An 18,321-nucleotide genomic window follows, 5' to 3' on the forward strand; every position below is an offset into this window, starting at 1 on the left:
CCCCAACACTTAAAGCATCCCTGCTTATCCTCAACAGCTGCCTTGCCTGACGTGTATTAAATGTGCCAGCTATTTTGGGCAGTGCTTCCATGTTGTCTTTTACCCAACCTGGTTATTCACTATTTCTGGTCACAGAATTAAACCGAACCCATTATAAACTTTTGAATAAAAAGATGAGAACCGACTTGCCCTTTCAACTCAGTTCTAACTATCATTGGAACAACTTTTCTTTGAATCCTGAAGCTTTTTGATCTCCTCTGTTTTTTTGCTCCCAATCTCTGCTCCGATGTTTGTTGAGCATCTTAGTTCCAAACCCTAACCTGTCAACTCCTTGTGGGATAATTTTCCCAGGATTGGTTTGGAGCTGGGAAAATTATAAAGTAGTGCGCTGGGCCAGCTCTCTGATGCTTCCTGCCTCTGGCTGCTTTTCCCAGGGGTTGGCTGCGTGCCTGGGTGTCAAACCACTTGGCTGTGGCAAGAAGCCAATTGCAGCCATTATGGTATCAATTAACTGCCATTTTCCTAGGGCAATGGCAGTTTGCCGGAGACGCACTGGACCCCTGCTGTTTGTGCAACTTTTCTCGTTACAGGAGGTGAAAGCACAGTGGGGGGATGAAGTGCCATAAAATGAATATGCAGAGCTTTCTTTAAATCAGTCTCGGTTTCATTCAGCTCATTCACAGGCAAAAGCAAGCATTTCCCTTGCTGACAGATCCACCTGGTAGCTCTGGGTGTTAGGACATGTCTGCCTGTTCCAGTGATGTACCTCCATTTTGTGGCACTCTTGCCTTCTTTCTTCACTGGAGCAGAATGTACAGTTCTTAGTGGGGATTCCAGCCACCCTTCTCTTTTGCCCCTCTGACCTTCCAGCGACTGGTACCAGTCTGCCCATGGTATTGGATGGGACTCCTGGTGATAGTTGCTTAATTGACCACCTCTGGGAAGCTTGCGTCCTTTCTCATACCATTCTCTCTTCTGCGTTTCAAATCCTGAATTCATTGCTGGAATATTAATAACAAAATTAGTTTGCTTGTCTTCCACCCGGGTGCCAGACCTCAGCTCTGCCATTTTTGCATGGGCTTTGGTTACAGAGTCCGCCTGGTACAGCGGGCCAATTAGGTTGACACAAATAACCAACATAAGTAGGGATCTGGGTTATGACCTTAGTTTGAAGCAACTTTAACTATGATTTGGATGAAGCCATTGTTAATACAATCCTTCTACCTTTGTGACATCAGCAAATTTATGTGGGAGTTCGGATTTGGGGCAAATACTTTGAAGGCTAATTTTGATGTATTGGTGGCTGGTCTCAGTGTGGAAGAAGTCCTTATGTTGATTATGTCAATTAATAAGGCATTAACATCGTGGTAATTCTAGATTTGTCTGACATGCATGAATGCAGAACAGATAAGAGACCTACCTGGTGCCTCACTCATAAAATGCTTAAAATTCAGGGGCATTGTTATGGGGCTTATAGAGAAGGCAAATAGGTTGTTGAGGTAGTATATATGGTCAGGACGGTGAAATACAAAGCCAGAATAAATATAGTTTAGAAATCATACATCAGGTTCTATGTTAAGAATTATGCTTGGCTTTTCTCCACTCGCCTGTCAGGGGATTATCTTGGAGGGGGTCTAGCTGGACCACCACATAGATCAATTCTAGGGTACTTGGTAATCATTACAGACTTGGGGCAACAGAGCTTAATGACTAGAGGAATGTAAACCAGGAGGGAATGCTTTGGAGGCGATGCAGACAAAGTTTTAAAACTTCTGAAGGGAGTGAGTTCCAATCAATTTGTCACAAAAACATACTTTTATGCTAAATGATTTTCTAATCTGCAAGCTGAAGAACCTGAAGTGGACAGGACAGATGGTCTGAGGTGTGTTTGCTTTAATGCAAGGAGTATGACAGGTTAGGCGGATGAACTTAAAAGCTTAGATTACTATATGGAACAATGATGTTGTGGCAATTGTGGAGATTTGGATGAAAGAAAGGCAGGACTGGTAGTTTAGCATTCCAGGATTTAGATGCTTCAGGTGAGATAGAGAGGGTGGCAAAAGAGGTGGGGGTGTTGCTTTACTGATTAGGGAGAATGCCACAGCTATACAGAGGGAGGACACCTTGGTGGGATCATGCAGTGAAGCCATATGGATAGAACTCAGGAACAGGAGCAGTGCAATCACACTGTTGGGGTTGTACTCGAGACCTCCCAATAGCCAGCGTGAAGTGGAGGAACTGATATGTCAACAGGTTATGGGAAGATGTGAAAACAGCAGGGTTGTTGTGATGGGTGATTTTAACTTCCTTGTCTGGGCTCTTTTCTCAGAACCAGGTCTAAGATAGCCCCTTCCCCAATTTTAACTTCCCCTTTAGCATCTGGGGCTTGGATGGGGCAGAGTTTGTTCAGTGTTTCCAAGAGTGCTTTTTGAGGCACTGTGTAGTTAGTCCAACTCGGGAAGGGGCTATCTTAGACCTGGTTCTGAGAAAAGAGCCCAGACAAGTAACCATTTTTGGAACAGTGATCACAATTCTACAAGTTTCAAGATACTTGTAGAAAAGGGTAGAAGTCGTCCCAGAATGAAAGTACTAAACTGTGGGAAGGCTATCTACGATAGTATTAGGCAGGAGCTAGGAAATGTAGACTGGGGGCAGCTGTTTGAGGGTAAATCCACATCTGATATGTGGGAGTCTTTTAAAAGTCAGTTGTTAACAATTCAGGACAAGTATGTCCCTGTAAAAATGAAAGAAAAAGATGGCAAGATTCAGGAACCCTGATTGTGAGCTTAGTGAACAAAAAGGAGGCATACATAAATTTCAGGAAATTAAAAACAGATCAGACTCTTGAGGAATACAAAGATAGCAGGAAAAAGCTTTGGAAGGCAGCAGGATTAAGGAGAATCCCAAGTCTTTTTATCCGTATATAAAGAGGAAGAGAGTAGCTAAGGAAAGAATGGGTCCACTCAATGACAGTGGAGGGAATTTGTGTTTGGAGCCAGATGAGGTGGGTGAGGTCCTTAACGCGTACTTGGCATCAGTATTCACAAAGGAGAAGGATTTGGTGGATGGTGAGTGCAGAAAGGAGGATGTTGACATTCTAGTGCATGTTGAGATAAAAAGGAAGGCGGTATTGGAGGTTTTGAAGAACATTAAGGTAGGCAAGTCCCCAGGGCCAGATAGCGTCTACCCCAGAATACTAAGAGGCGAGGGAAGAAATTGCTGACGCCTTGGCCAAAATCTTTGTATGCCCTTTAGCCACGGGTGAGGTACCGGAGGATTGTAGAGTAGGTAACATTGTTCCTCTGTTTAAGAAGGGCAGAAGAGACAATCCGAGAAATTATAGCCCTGTGGCTAGTGGTTCGATTCCCGGCTTGGGTGACTCTGTGCGGAGTCTGCACATTCTCCCTGTGTTTGCGTCGGTTTTCTCTGGGTGCTTTGGTTTTCTCCTACAGTCTGAAAGACGTGCTGGTTAGGTGCATTGGCCATGCTAAATTCTCCCTCGGTGTACCCGAACAGGCGTCGGAGAGTGGCGACGAGGGGATTTTCACAGTAACTTCATTGCAGTGTTAATGTAAGCCTACTTGTGTCACTTATAAATAAAATTTAAGGTAACATCTTGCTATCAATGCAAGTTAAACCAACGTTTGAGCTAAGGCCCCCATCTTGGCCACCTTCGAGGTTCTTTAGCACCTAAAGGAAAATTGACCTTGTAGAGCTTAGGAAAGGAGGGACTTCACCAACATAATTGGAGGTGTTAAATGAAGGCTGACTATCTGGTGACAAAACAAGTCATAAATAATTGGGAATATTTTCAAAGTAAAAAAAGTAGATGAAGGTACAGGGGAGCTGGGGGGGTTTTGAGAGTGAGAGGATAAGTAATCAGATTACAGGTGGGAAAGATAGTAGGGTAGAGGGTAGTCAACAGGTACTGATTACAGGGACCCAGCAATATATACATGTACCTTAGTCCAGCAGGGAAAAAACTAGCATAATAAAAGGAAGAAAATCAAAGTAAGATGATTAAACTTGAATATTAGAAGCAGTTTAAATGTAAGTGTGGAACTGTTCATGGCAATTGGAAACAAAATATGGTGGGAACATCAGAAATATGGTAAACCCATAGGATGGAAATTAATTTAACATTTGGGGTATTGAGTACGGAGAACGGACAGAAAAAGAGGCAATGTCGTCATATATGTCAGGGTCAATTGGAGCATAAAATAAGTTGATCCTATGGGAGGAAATGAGGTACATAAAGAACCACTTTAGGATAGAAATTTCCAATGGGAAAAAGATCCAGGCTAATGCTTGGGATTTTCTAAAGAGCAGCAGGTCAGCACGAGGAGGATAGATTGCTTTGTGAAGAGATAGAGTCCTTGAGAAATGGGAATGTAATTGGAAACGGAAACTTCAACCAACCGAACATAAATTGGATTCTCAGGAGGTTTGGAGTTAGAGTTGGTAAATGTAATGCATGACTGTTTCATGACTCAAATGTGTAAGACCAGCCATGAAAGCTAGTGCTCACCTTAATCTAGCATTCTTAAATGGCCCAAGAAGTTTCAGTCATGCAAACCACGGGTAAAGTTGCTGCAAATTTAAAACAATCTTGGGATTTGGTTGTAAGATGAGGACACAAAAGAAATTTTTAAAAGAATGAAATAAATGTACCAAACAGGAAGTTTATTAATATTTCAGTAGACGACAAACTTTTAAGTGTTAATACTGCGTATGTAAGACAAATGCAAAGCTGGATTTTAACTCTGCAGCATGTTGAGAGCTGAGAGTAGGATCCAGTAGGGCATAGAAAGCTTGTAAGTGGGTGCAGCATGCATGTCGGTGACTTTTAAATGGGGATGCTACATTACCGTATTTCTGGGTTTCGTTACCATTTGGCAAGATGTCAACCCGCTTGAAGTGACATTAAAGGGACACTCCAAACGCATGCAATTTGCTGTAGTTGGGAGCACAAAAGGAGGAATTCACAAAATAGAGTCCAGATGTTCAAGGAGCTGCTTTTAGTAACAGCTCCCTCAATGCGATGAGAGGTCTGTAAGAGCCCAGAAAAGGAATCGCTGCAGAAGACAAAAGCCAAAATAGAATTCGTGCCATCCAGGAATATCACCAAACTACAAATGTTTATGGGCATGATCAACTTTAATCTACAGACACCTTCAAAAGTAATCTCCAAGCACAAGTGTTTTCAATAAAGCCTTTCATACAAGCGGGCAAGAAAACAGCTGTGAGGCAAATTTAGTGGTATATTTCCCTGTCATGTTGTCTTTGTATCTTCTCCTGACTTTCACAATTTTGTTCCAGGAATTCCACTCTCCCACAAATAATTTTCAAAAGCCATGTTAATATCATTATAATTGAGCAATTAACATATTGAAATTGACACGCCCATCTCTGTTAAAGGGGTAGGGTATATGCAGCTTTGTGTATTGCAGTTAGAATCATAGAATCCCTACAGTGCAGCGGGAGGCCATTCGGCCTATTGAAACTGCACCGACAACAATCCCACCCAGGCCCTATCCCCGCGACCCCACATATTTACCCTGCTAGTCCCCCTGACACTAAGGGGCAATTTAGCATGGCCAATCAACCTAATCCACGCATCTTTGGAATGTGGGAGGAAACCGGAACACCCGGACGGCATGGGGAGAACATGCAAACTCCACACATGCAGTCACCCGAGGCCAGAATTGAACCCGGGTCCCTGGCGCTGTGAGGCAGCAGTGCTAACCATTATGCCACCATGCTGTATAATAGGAGCTGGCTTCCTAATACACTCACATATTTTTCCAGATCTTAACTCTACCCACATCCAACCCACACGCTTGCTTGCATTAAAATCTACCAACTGCCCTTCCAGCGCCGCCGCCGCCCCCTGCCCCCATCATGAGATCAGCAAGCTCAGACTCAACAAACCTGATCCTAAATGGGTTAACGTGTTAAAAAGGGAAAAAAGAGGTGAAGTTACTTGTGCAAAGGCTTATTTCGGAGTTTGGTTCTCAAGGAGTTGATGTTTTGGGAAAACTGAAATCCCAGGACTAGATGGTCCCAGAGTATTGAGTGAGACTAGAGAGATTTGTGAAGCACTGCAAATTGTTTTAATAGCGTCAATGGACGCCAAGGAGATAGCACTTGAGTAGAAACAGGCTAACATGATGTTCGTTTTCAGAAGAGTGATAAAGCATTATTAAAACACTGTTTTAGATGAGGAAGAACCTTCATGGCCAACTGCCTTAAGTTTTTTTGAGGCAGTTAAATGCACTATAGTTAATCCCACAAAGTTATGTTCTCAGACTTCCAAAAGGCATTCGATAGTTTGAGTGCCTAGCTATGCTCAAAGCCCCATGGCTCTGAGCTTAACTAGCATTTTGCAAGCATGGGCTGTCTTGGTACGGTCTATATTTTGCACGTTGCAAAGAGTGAAAGGGACATGCTGTTTGATATGATGACACGTGGCTTAGATAAAACGCAAAACAGACTGTCCAACGTTCGATGTGATCCTGCGATTGGACGACATTTGTTAAATAATTGTCAACGTGCAAAAATTACGCTTACAACTAGTTAAAGATTGTCAGTCGGGCTCAGTGTGGTCCATTTGAGTGTACTGGAAGCTACATATATTAATATGCAGGACCCTGCTCCTTGTGGAGAGAACATTTACACACATTTCAACTAAACAAATAAATTATAGCCATTTGCTGGCTCATTCCAAAGCGCAATGTCCTGACCAATCAGAGTCCAAACAACCTTGTTTAAATTAATAACAATGCTTGGCAGTTAACTGTCAGTCACTATCAACTGGTGCATTCTCACTGGTAATGGCTCTACTAATCAAAATTTACTTGCCAACCAATCAGCACCCTCTTCTCATACAGTATAAAATTGTAATTTCCCCTGACGGTGGTATTCTTGCGATTGTCCTGATGAGACAAAAAGCTTCGACAAAATGTCCTTTTTCAACAATACTCAAATTTTGTACTACAAAATGACTAACATTCACTTTAGTGATGTCTTAAAATGCAATTTCCACCTGTTATCTGGAGTTAGAAATGTCCCATTAGAAACTAAATGTGGCACCAAGGCGAGACACAATTTCTAAGTCATTAATCTGTTAGCTGGGTTGTTAACATATTCAGATTCTGTGTTCAAGCCAATCTCACAAATATATATTTTGGTTCAGTGCTGGTTTTGCTGCTTATGGAAATTTGTTGCCAAGATGTTCAACAAATGGTATTTTTGATGGGCAGTGTGGGGGAAGTGCAAGGAAAGTTTAAGAGACTGAATAGTTTCACTATTGCATCAGCTTTGTTAACATTCAAAATATTATCTTGCCTTCCGAAAGAACTTCCCCACAATGGTGTCCAATATCTCATTCTAGTTTGTGAGAGCACAATTCCAGGGTCTTGCTGGGTTACTAAGAATGATTAGAGAAATAGGATTTTTAAAAAAAAATTAGAGAACTTCTCTTTTCCAACAATGTCCACATTTTTCCAGCCACAAAATTCACATAAGGAAGTATTTGACATCTGTAACAAAAATTTATTCTGTAATCTTTTACCCATTTTGAGCTCCAGAGAAAATGTCGATAAATCTTTTAGTGAAACACAGCAGTATTGCTCTGCGGTTTGCCATTGCGCTGAAATACAGTGCTGTATAATTAACAGTTCTAGTGCATTTGGTTTAATTTTTCATATGGGTAGCAATTTAGTGAAGCTGTTAGCATTTTGGAATACTTCAGAACTTGCTGCCACAATCTGAATTTATTTGTAGATTGATCAATTCTTTCAATTTTCAAATATTGATCCAATCCCTGCCCTGTTCTCAGTCTGTGCCATTAAAAGTTGAATATTGTTGTTACGGTCCTTTTTATTTCAATACATTTATTGATAACACTGCTCTTTTTTTGTGCCATTATAGATGCTGTTAAACCATCAAATCCCTCTGGTAATGCTGGTACTGAGGTACCTCTTTCTGTACAGCCTCCTGTACGGTCAGCAGTTTCCATGGGCTCGCTACCTCCCCCCTATCAGCCCATCAGCGTGCGACGTCTGGCATCGTTATCCAGCCAGGAAGATCCACAGGATTATCTGTGGCTAGCCAACTGTGAAAGCAAAAAGCCTGAACCTACTAGGTAAGATGAGTACTTGGGAAGAGTTGCAGTATCATTTATAAACTCCATTAGGGCCACACTGCTTAATCTGAAATCCTGACACAACTTCATAATTTGTATAACTGAAATATTATTCATATGAAATATGAATAGAAGTTGTACTTTTTGTCAGTGGTCATTGATACCCTTGAATTGAAGTAATTTTAAAAAAAGTTCTACTAAGGCTACTTATTTTTTGTGGTTTGGAATTGAGTTTTCAATTGATTTAGGTATAAGGCAAGTTCCTCTGTTGCATTTTGACCACTGATATCAGGACTGGGTCTCTAATGCTTATCGCTTGCAATGTTGTAGGAGCTATCAAATATTATTATCTAGAGATGCTGAAAAAATGCAGAAAGTTGACTTTTATGGTTGTGCCCTGTTTTATTGATGGATTTAGTTTGTTGCCTGGCTAACTTACATAAACTGTGACCAATATGATATAGTTGAAAATAAGAGAATGATGTTTGCTTGGTCAAAGGAGAAGAAAACTGGGAGGTGAAACTGTCCTTACCTATCCTCTGTTCAGTTTTTGCATCTTTGATGCTGTTACTCCCAAGCTCTGTCTCTTTTCCAAAATCTCTCACTCTGTTGATTACCTGATTTCCTTAATTCAGTCTTTAATCCCCTATTCTTCATCAAACTTTATACCTGTATACATTTTCTTTAAATTAACTTATTAGAATCATATTACCATTGAAACTGAAGTTTTTTAAAAGTGCCTCACTCTAGTTCTGAGTGTCCAGCAATACAGAACAAAACAATTCTTTCATCCAAATTGCACAGATTCCTAACCCTAACTTATTAGTGAAAATGGTCTCCGGATGAAACTTGGTCACAACAATACCACTGTGTTTCATTGGAATGCATATCTCCGCAGGAATGAAAAGATTTATCCCAGCCAGATTTCCAAATGTCAATAAACAAAAGAGATTAGAAGTGGGACGTGCAACCAGTTACCCAGCTCTCTTTCAAAGCCACAATAATTGCTACAGATAAAAGAAAATCTCTGGAACACTTAAAACTTCTTTTTTGTGCTGTTTGCCTTATGAAGATTACCTGGTTCATCATTTGAGATGTTTGGTGGTGTTCCAGAGGGAATGTATGTGACTGCACATGTTGATCTCTGCCAGAAGGTTCTGCTGCATATAGGACAGATAGATGATTGAACTTTGGATGAGTTGCTGGTTCAGAATTTCCCCTTCTTGCGTTTTCTCTCCACCTCTGATATGAACTTGCTTTCAAAGGAGGCTGCATCATTTTTTGTTTGATTATGCCAGATGCAGGGATCCTGGACAAGTTCCTCCAAGGACTCAAATCAATATCAAAACTCCGAAGCAAAGCCTCGGGTGTCCTTGTAGTGCTTCCTTTGGCCACCATGAGAGCGCACCCCAGACTCTAGCTTTCCATAGAAGTGTCAGATATTCTGGCTACATGACCGGCCAAATACAGTTGTGACTGTCTCAATATGGCATTGATGCTTGGCATGCCAGCTTGGGTGAACACCTGACATCTAATCTGCAGAAGCTTCCAAAGGCAGGTCAAGTGAAAGTAGTTGAGCTTTTTGGCTGGTCCACAGTCCAAGTTTGGCATGCAAAGAGTGAGTAAGCAGGACTATTGCTCTATAGTAGGCAGACTTTACTCCTCTTCATTCCCAAACTGATGATCAAAGTCTGCCAAAGGCTACAAATGCTTTGGGAAATTATTGCATGTGTCTTGTCATCAATATAAACAGCTTGAGAGTGTGTTGCTGAGATAAATGAACATGTCGGCTGCTGACAGATTTGGTCATGGACTGAAATCTTTATCTCAAGATAGGGCTTTCCTGGAACAAGCTAGTGCATTACTTCAATTTTCTTTGTGCTAATTATCAGGCCAAAGCTGTGGCATGCATTGGAGAACAAGTCCAGATTACTTTGCATGACCAGCCCTGAACCGGCAGCTAATGCAGTCAACAGCAAACAGGAGATCACAAAGGACATCCTTGGAGACCTCGGTCTTTGCCTGGAGTTGTCTCGGGTTCAGCAGCTTCCATCCATGCAATATCTGACCACAGGATGGCAATGTAAAACATGCTGAAGAGGGTTGGTGCCAGCACATAGCCCTGTTTAACTCCACTAGTGACTGGGAATGGGTCAGAAGATTTGCTATCATCCAGGGCATGTGTGAGCATGAAGACATGGAACTGTCGAACGATTGTAATGAATGGATCATTTAATACAGAGTGTGTTAACTGAGGCAGATTTAGGGATGATGGAGAATACTGAAGCCTGCAGCAAAAATACCCCATCATTTGTCAAAAGCTTGGGGCATGTAGCCAAGTGTGGTAACCACTTAAAATGAATGCGGAAGAAGACCACTGTCACGCGGACAAGAGTGGAGTGAATCAGCAGAGGTTATTTGAAATATGAAGTTTAAAGAGGAAGTAAGTATGCAGAAAGGAAGAGACTGCAAAAATTGAGAGGGGGATAACCAGGAAAGAAAAAGACTGGACACGTGTCCTCACTGTCAGAGTCTCCAGTGATTCTATGAAGTGTCAGCTTTTTTATATGTTAAAAATGCTGTATTCCAGTTCTGGAGACGGGCTAATAATCAGACCTGAGTGAGACTAAGTTGCCAGGAGCCTGGTCACAGAAAGATTGGTCTTTAATGAAGTTGCAGAAAAAGCAGGGTACAAGCAAAAATCTGCACTGAAGAATAGGTAGTGTATGTATGGTTCTATTATTTTGGCATGATTGAATGATGTCATGGAAGGGTTTTAATCTAAGGACAAGGATCATGACATTGGTACTGCATGATGGCACTGGGCCAGTAGAACCATGACAAGGGCAGAGCTGATGGAAGTGCAGAATTGTACCTGCACTAGATTCTTCAGAACTGTCATGGCAACTATATTCTGTATGGTTTTGCAGCTTTTATTCTTTAATGCTTAGAACTAATGTTTCAAAAGATGTTTTAGAAATGCATTTATATTGAATTTATTCACCATGTTATGCGAGTTAAACATTTGACAGAACAATTAGTATAAAATAAAGCAATTGAAACACAGCCTTTAGGACACATGACCTGTAAATTGAGTATTTATAGATTTTCTCAACATTTACCAGCATCTTTCTATTTTACCATACCTTTAACATTTAATATGCCATTTTTGCACTTTGTTTTCCTAATTTCTCTTTCGCACATCAGTGTCACAGACTTATTATTTTTCAATTGAAATACAATGGATCCCTGCAGAAACTGAGAATCTAGTTATGGTGTTTGAAATCTCGTAATTGACATCTGTATCCCCCCCCCCCCAGTGTTTACCTCACTGCTCTTACAAGCTTTGTAACTTCAAAACAACACATACTTCAATTTTGTAGAAGAACACTATCTGTTTTTTGCCTTGTACAATATTATTTGTAAAACATTGCATCCTCTTGTATAGCGAGAGGATTTGAGTAGAGGAATAGGGATATTTTACTACAATTCTATAGGGCATTGGTGAGGCCACACCTGGAATATTGTGTGTAGCTTTGGTGTCCTTATCTGAGAAAAGATGTTCTTGCTATAGAGAGAGTGCAGCGAAGGTTTACCAGGCTGATTCCTGGGATGGCAGGTCTGTCATATGGGTTAGGATTATATTAACTGGAGTTTAGAAGAGTGAGAGGGAATCTCATAAAAACTTATAAAATTCTAACAGAGTTAGACAGGGTGGATTCAGAAAGAATTTCCCGATGGTGGGGGAGTCCCGAACTAGGGGTCATAGTTTGAGGATAAGGGGTAAACCTTTTGGAACTCAGGTGAGGAGAAATTTCTTCAGCCAGAGTGATGAATATGTGGAATTCACTACTACAGAAATTAGTTGAGGCAAAAATGTTGTCTGATTTCAAGAAAATATTAGATATTGCTCTTGGGGCTAAAGGGGTATGGGGGGGACAGGAGGATCGGAATATTGAATTTGAGGATCAGCCATGATTGTAATGAATGGCGGAGCAGGCTCAAAGGGCCGAATGGCGGAGCAGGCTCGAAGAGCCTAATGGCCTAATCCTGCTTCTAGTTTCTGTTTCCATGTTCCTAATATGAACAGCAGCTAGTGCAAAGTGCTGCATTAGAATGCATCTGTTATAGAAGCAAGAAGATTCAAAACAACATTCTGACAAAGAAAAGAGAACACTGATATTGAATCTAAAGTTTATAACCTTCCCCTGTCTGCAGCTGCCTGTTAGTTGTTATCATTTCTTTAATTTGATAACTGGACCATTGGTTCTGGTCCTATTGCCTGGGTGAATGCAGCTCCAATGACATTCAAGAAGCTCAACAACATGTAGGACAAGGGAACCTACTTGATTGGCACCCCATCCACCAGCTTAAACGTTCACTCCCTCCACCACTGACGCACAGTGGCAGCAGCGTGTGCTATGTACAAATACACAGCAGCAATTCATCAAGGCTCCTTCATCAGCACCTTCCAAACTTGTAACCTTATACCACCTAAAAGTATAAGGGCAACAGATGTATGGGAACACCACCAGCTGCAAGTTCCCCTCCAAGTCAAACACCACCCTGATTTTGAATTATATTGCTGTTACTTCACTGTCACTTGGATCAAAATCCTGGGTTTCCCTTCCTTAACAGCACCATGAGTGTTCCTACAAAACATGGACTGCAGCGGTTCATGAAGGCGGCTCACCACTACCTTCTCAAAGGCAATTAGGGATAGGTAATAAATACTGACCTAGCCGGCAATGCCCACATCTCATAAATGAATGAAAAAAAAGCAGCTAAATACTAAGCTGGACTCCAAATGTTTGACTACCCCATAAGCCAGTGGTTCCCAAAGGGTGCGGCGCGCCACACTGGTGCAGCGAGAGAGGATGGCAAGTGTGGCAGGAAGATTCAAGGACAATCAAACATTTAAACATGGATAGATATTTTTCCAAAGTGAGAGCAAGAGCATCAAGTGATGCTGAGGACAATCCGAGTCCACGTTGTGATCCAGAATCGCCGTTCGAATAGAGTGCTGAAGAAGGGTCGTTTAATTCTACACCAGTAGCAGGCCCAAGCAAACCTCCAAAAAAGAAAGTTTATAGAACATTACAGCACAGAACAGGCCCTTCGGCCCACAATGTTGTGCCGAGCTTTATCTGAAACCAAGATCAAGCTATCCCACTCCCTATCATCCTGGTGTGCTCCATGTGCCTATCCAATAACCGCTTAAATGTTCCTAAAGTGTCTGACTCCACTGCAGTTTGTTGACAATATATGGATAGCTATCTGAGTCTCGGTTTCACATGGACTGGAGATGAAAACGTACCTCTGCCTGTGTGTTTGATCTGTGGTGAGAAGCTTTCCAATTCCAATATGGTCCCAAGCAAGATGAAAAGACATCTGTTGTCAAAATATGGAAATCTGGCAAACAAGGATGTTCAATATTGAAAGGCTTTTGGAACAGCAGAAATGCCAGTGATCATATTTCGAAAAACGAATGACAGTCTCAGATAAGATGCAGATTGTATCTTACCAAGTGGCTGAATTGATTGCTCAACAGACAAAACCACATACAATAGCTGAAAAATTGATTCAGCCTGCCTGCAGCTTGATTGTGAAAACTTTGTTTGGTGATGATGCTGAGCGAGAAGTTATGGAAATTCCTTTGTCTGATGATACAATTCGCAAAAGAATAGTTGATATGTCAGCTAATATTGAGAAGCGTGTTTCCGAAAGTATGAAGAATTCTAAATTTGCCATTCAAGTTGATGAATCGACCGACATTAGTGAAAAAGCACAGTTGCTTGCCTATATCAGATTCATTCACAATGACGAAATAATCACACAGTTTCTATTTTGCAAGGAACTTGAAAAACATACCAGAGGACAATATATTATCCAAACCTTGTCTGAGTATTTGGAAAAAGTTGAGATTTCATGGGATTCTTGTATTGGAATTTGTACGGATGGAGCGCCATGTATGATAGGGAATGTGAGAGGCTTGGTGGCACTCATCAAACAGAAAAATCCAGATGTAATATCAGCTCTGTTTTTTACACAGAGAGGCATTAATCACCAAGACCCTTGTAGCTAATTTGAAGTTGGTTCTAGATCAGACTGTGCGCATTGTGAACTTCATCAAAGCAAAATCACTAACGGCGCGGTTATTTGCTCAACTCTGCAAAGACATGGAATTAAAACATCAATGCCTAATTCTGCACTCGGAGGTTCGCTGGATGTCCCGTGGAAAAGTTTTAAATCGGGTGTTGGAACTGAAGAACGAATTAAGAGAATTTTTGGAACAAGAAGGGAACCTATTGTACCACCAACTGGATGACAATGACTGGTGTGCAAAGCTGGCGTATTTGGCTGATATCTTTTCCCGGTTGAATGTGCTCAATGCCAGTATGCAAGGCCGCAATGACAATATCCCCACAACTACAGACAAACTAACTGCGTTCAAAAAAAAGCTTCAGCTCTGGCTCGGAAGAGCGATGCAACATAACCTCAATGTTCCCACTGGTAAAAAGTTTTAAAACGAGCAATGAATTGTACGGCCTCATACAGGAACATCTTGCAACACTGGTAGAAAAGATTGATCATTACTTCCCATCGTTGTCTACACAAAAATTCGACTGGGTTAGAGACCCCTTTGCGAATTCCAGCTGTTCAGGTTTGACATTGGATGAGGAGGAGAAAATAGCCTGCATTTCGAGTGATCGCACCTTGAAAATGAAACATGGGAGTATGTCAGTGGACTCTTTTTGGATATACAACCAGAAACAGTATCCACGCATCTCTTCAAGAGCATTAGCTATTCTTCTACAGTTCTCCACGACATATTGTTGTGAACAGGGATTTTCAGCTCTGACAAATATCAAAGACCAGAAAAGAGAAAGGCTTCTTTGTGTTGATGAGGAGATGAGGGTTTGCTTGTCTCAAATTAGACCTAATATAAATGAGATTACCCGACAAAAACAAGCTCACACCTCTTATTGAGTTTGTATACTTAAGGTTACATATGTAAGAGGCTCGTCTATAAGTATATTTTGGGAATGAATCATGTTTTTATGTAGCTGCATTGTTTTATACTTTCTGGATGTCCCATGATATTATATAGTTGTTGTGTTCTATGTTATGAATCAAGCACTGCTAGGAGTTGGGTTTTTTTTGTTTTAGAATGTATTTCTTAGCAATAAAAAATTTGGTGTGGCGCGAGCAAATTTTTATTCCGAAAGTGCAGCCCAGTGAAAAAAGTTTGGGAACCACTGCCATAAGCAATACTACAGAAGTGTGTTCAACATTTGCCTGTAATCGCCCCAGAAACATTCATATCTAAAAAGTCATTATGCTATTAAATAATGATAAACACATGATTAAGTTCAGTTGTTGCAAATAACTTACTATTATCTTCTATCTATCATTTTCCAAATGTTCTAGAAGCATTTCATATAGCCAAAGCAATTGTCATAACAGACAGTTTGATCCTGTGACGATAAACTGCAGGAATTTCTTTGAATAAGTTCAGGTAGCCTTCTTTATTCATATTTGTGTTTTATGAACTGTTAAATTTCTAACTCTTAAATGTTAAACTTTGATTCTGTAAGCATATAAATGGTAAAAAGATGGTAAAGAGAAGGGATGAGGCGGTTTAAGGACCAAAATGGGAATCTATGCATGGAAGCAGAGGGATATGGCTGAGGCACTAAATGAGTACAACTGTCTCTATCAAGGAAGAGATGTTGCCAAAATCAGTGAAAGAGGAGGTAATTGAGATACAGGATGGGCTAAAGATTGATAAGGCAGTAACAGTTAGTAAGTCACCTGGACCAGATTAGATGCATCGAGGATGCAGAGGGAATTACGGTTGGAAATTGCAGATGCACTAGCCTTAATCTTCCAATACTCTTTAGATACAGAGATGGTGCCAGAGGACTGAAGAATTGCAAATGTTGGACCCCCGACTGGAAACTAAAGCCAATCAGTTTAACCATGGTGGTGGGAAAGCTTTTAGGGATGATAATGATCTTTGGAATAAAATGAACAGTTACTTGGACAAGTGTGGATGAATTTAAGAAAACCAGCATGGAATAGTCAAAAGCAAATTGAGTTTAACTAATTTGATTGAATTGTTTTGCTGAGATGTCAGAGATGGTTGATGAAGGTTTTATGAAGTGCCACATGATAGATTTCCCAGAAAAATTGAAACACGTGGAATAAAAGGGACATGACAGCATGGATTCAAAGTTGGCTGAGTAACAGGAAACAGATTTAATGGTTAATATTTATTTGTCAAACTGGAGGCACATACATAGTGCGGTTCCCCAGGGGTTGGTACTAAGGCCACTGCTTTTCTTGATATATTTTAATGACCTAGACTCTAAGGGTGTGCTGGGCTCAATTTCAAAAGTTACAATGACAATTAGTGGAAACTGAAGAGGACAGTGATAGACTTGAAGAAGCAGGTTGCTGGAATCGGCATAACATGTAGTGGATGAAATTAATGCAGAGAAGTGTGAAGTGGTGCATTTTGGTAGGAAGAATTAGGAGCGGCAATATAAAATAAAGAATTCAATTCTAAATAGGATGCAGGAAAAGAGAGAACTAGCGTATGTGTGCCCAAATCATTGAAGGTGACAGGGGAGGTTGAGAACATGGTTAAAAATGTTTAAAGGATGCTGGGCTTTACAAATAGAGACATAGAGTTCTAAAGTAAGGAATTTATGATGAACCTTTAAGATCAAACATTGGTTTGGCCTCAACTGGAGTATTTTGTCCAGTTCCAGGTACTGCACTTTAGGAAGGGTGTGGGGTTTTTCGAGAATGGCTCTGGAAATGGGGGACTTGAGTTATGTGGATAGATTGGAGGAGTTGGGGTTGTTGTTCTATGAGACGTGAAAGTTGAGAGAAGATATAATAGAAATGCTCAAAAACATGAGGAGCCTGGATAGAGCAGACAGAGAAATTGTTCCTGTTGACGGGACAGTCAAGTGCCAGAAGACACGAAGGTGGTTGTCTAAAGAATCAACAATAACGTAAGGAAAAACACTTATGCAGCGAATGGCTCAAACCTGAGAGGATGGTGAGGGATACCATTTGGCCTCTTAAAGGATAAGCACCTCAGAGAGAACATTCAAGGTTATGGGGAAAGGACGGGTTTATCTGGTTTGCTCTTGCTGAAAGCTGACACAGAAATGACAGACTCGCCAAAAGGCCTGTGCTGTAACCATTCTGTAGGTGAATATGTGAACAAAACGTATGTGATTGCAAACATCCATTATATAATCAGGCTGATGCAGTCACCTGGAGTGGCAAAATTTGCATTGGGGAGGGGGGGTGGGGAAACAAAAATACTGAATGAACTATTCCTGAAACTACATAGACAATCCAACAGACTTCAATAGTGGCAATCAAATGTCTAGAACGACATAGATCTTGACATACATTCACATATGTTGACATACATATAGATTTCAATGTATTTACATTGTAGCCTTTGCCAAAATTTTGTATTCCTCATTGTAACATGACTGTTCTAAGACTGCAGACCAGTAAATAATATTGAAGAATGTAAATTGATCCAGCTCATTTGATCACAATGGTCATTGGGTGTGTAAAATTATCTAGTAACTGTGCACTTCTTCTAGTACATATCCTGTGAAAAGTGTAGAACAATGAGAATACACAAGCAATATCATAATATTCTCCTTTTTTATGTAAAGAATACTCTGCTGCATTCGCCATGGCAACACCTCTACCAATCAGAGTCTACTTGCCAATGAATCAGCACTCTTCTCATGTAGTGTGAATTGTTCTTTTACTGTCCTGATGAGACGAATAGTATTTCTTTTCAGCAATACTCAAGTTACATACTACCAAATGACTAAAATAAATTGGCTTCCAGTAATTGTGTATTATTTCATTCTTGCGAAACACTTTTATAGCTTGGTTTTATCTATGGCACTGGCCCTTAAAGGGAACAGTAATAAAGTAATCTGCTGTTGCAAAACAAATATTTAACACAGTTACTTAAGTATGTTGGACATTAGCTGTTGTATATTTAATGTTTCAAGTTTATTCACTTATTTGCCTGTGCCTTGGTCAAATTTTATATACTTCATTCAGTTTGTGATTTTTACCAATTCTAGTTTGACAGGATATGCGCAAAGTTCATTATATTCTGT

General features: G+C 40.6%; 1 protein-coding gene across 7 annotated transcripts in view; it reads left to right on the plus strand.

The window, feature by feature from the left end:
• gab1 (GRB2-associated binding protein 1) overlaps positions 1-18,321 on the plus strand; it is a 218,534-nt gene that overhangs the window by 156,619 nt on the left and 43,594 nt on the right. For all 7 annotated transcript variants that reach the window (XM_078210911.1, XM_078210920.1, XM_078210938.1 and 4 more), the window contains exon 3: positions 7,933-8,146. In XM_078210911.1, the coding sequence (XP_078067037.1) occupies positions 7,933-8,146 (214 nt within the window). The remainder of the gene's footprint in view (positions 1-7,932; positions 8,147-18,321) is intronic.

Source organism: Mustelus asterias, chromosome 1 (assembly GCF_964213995.1).
Source record: "Mustelus asterias chromosome 1, sMusAst1.hap1.1, whole genome shotgun sequence".
Taxonomy (NCBI): Eukaryota; Metazoa; Chordata; class Chondrichthyes; order Carcharhiniformes; family Triakidae; genus Mustelus; species Mustelus asterias.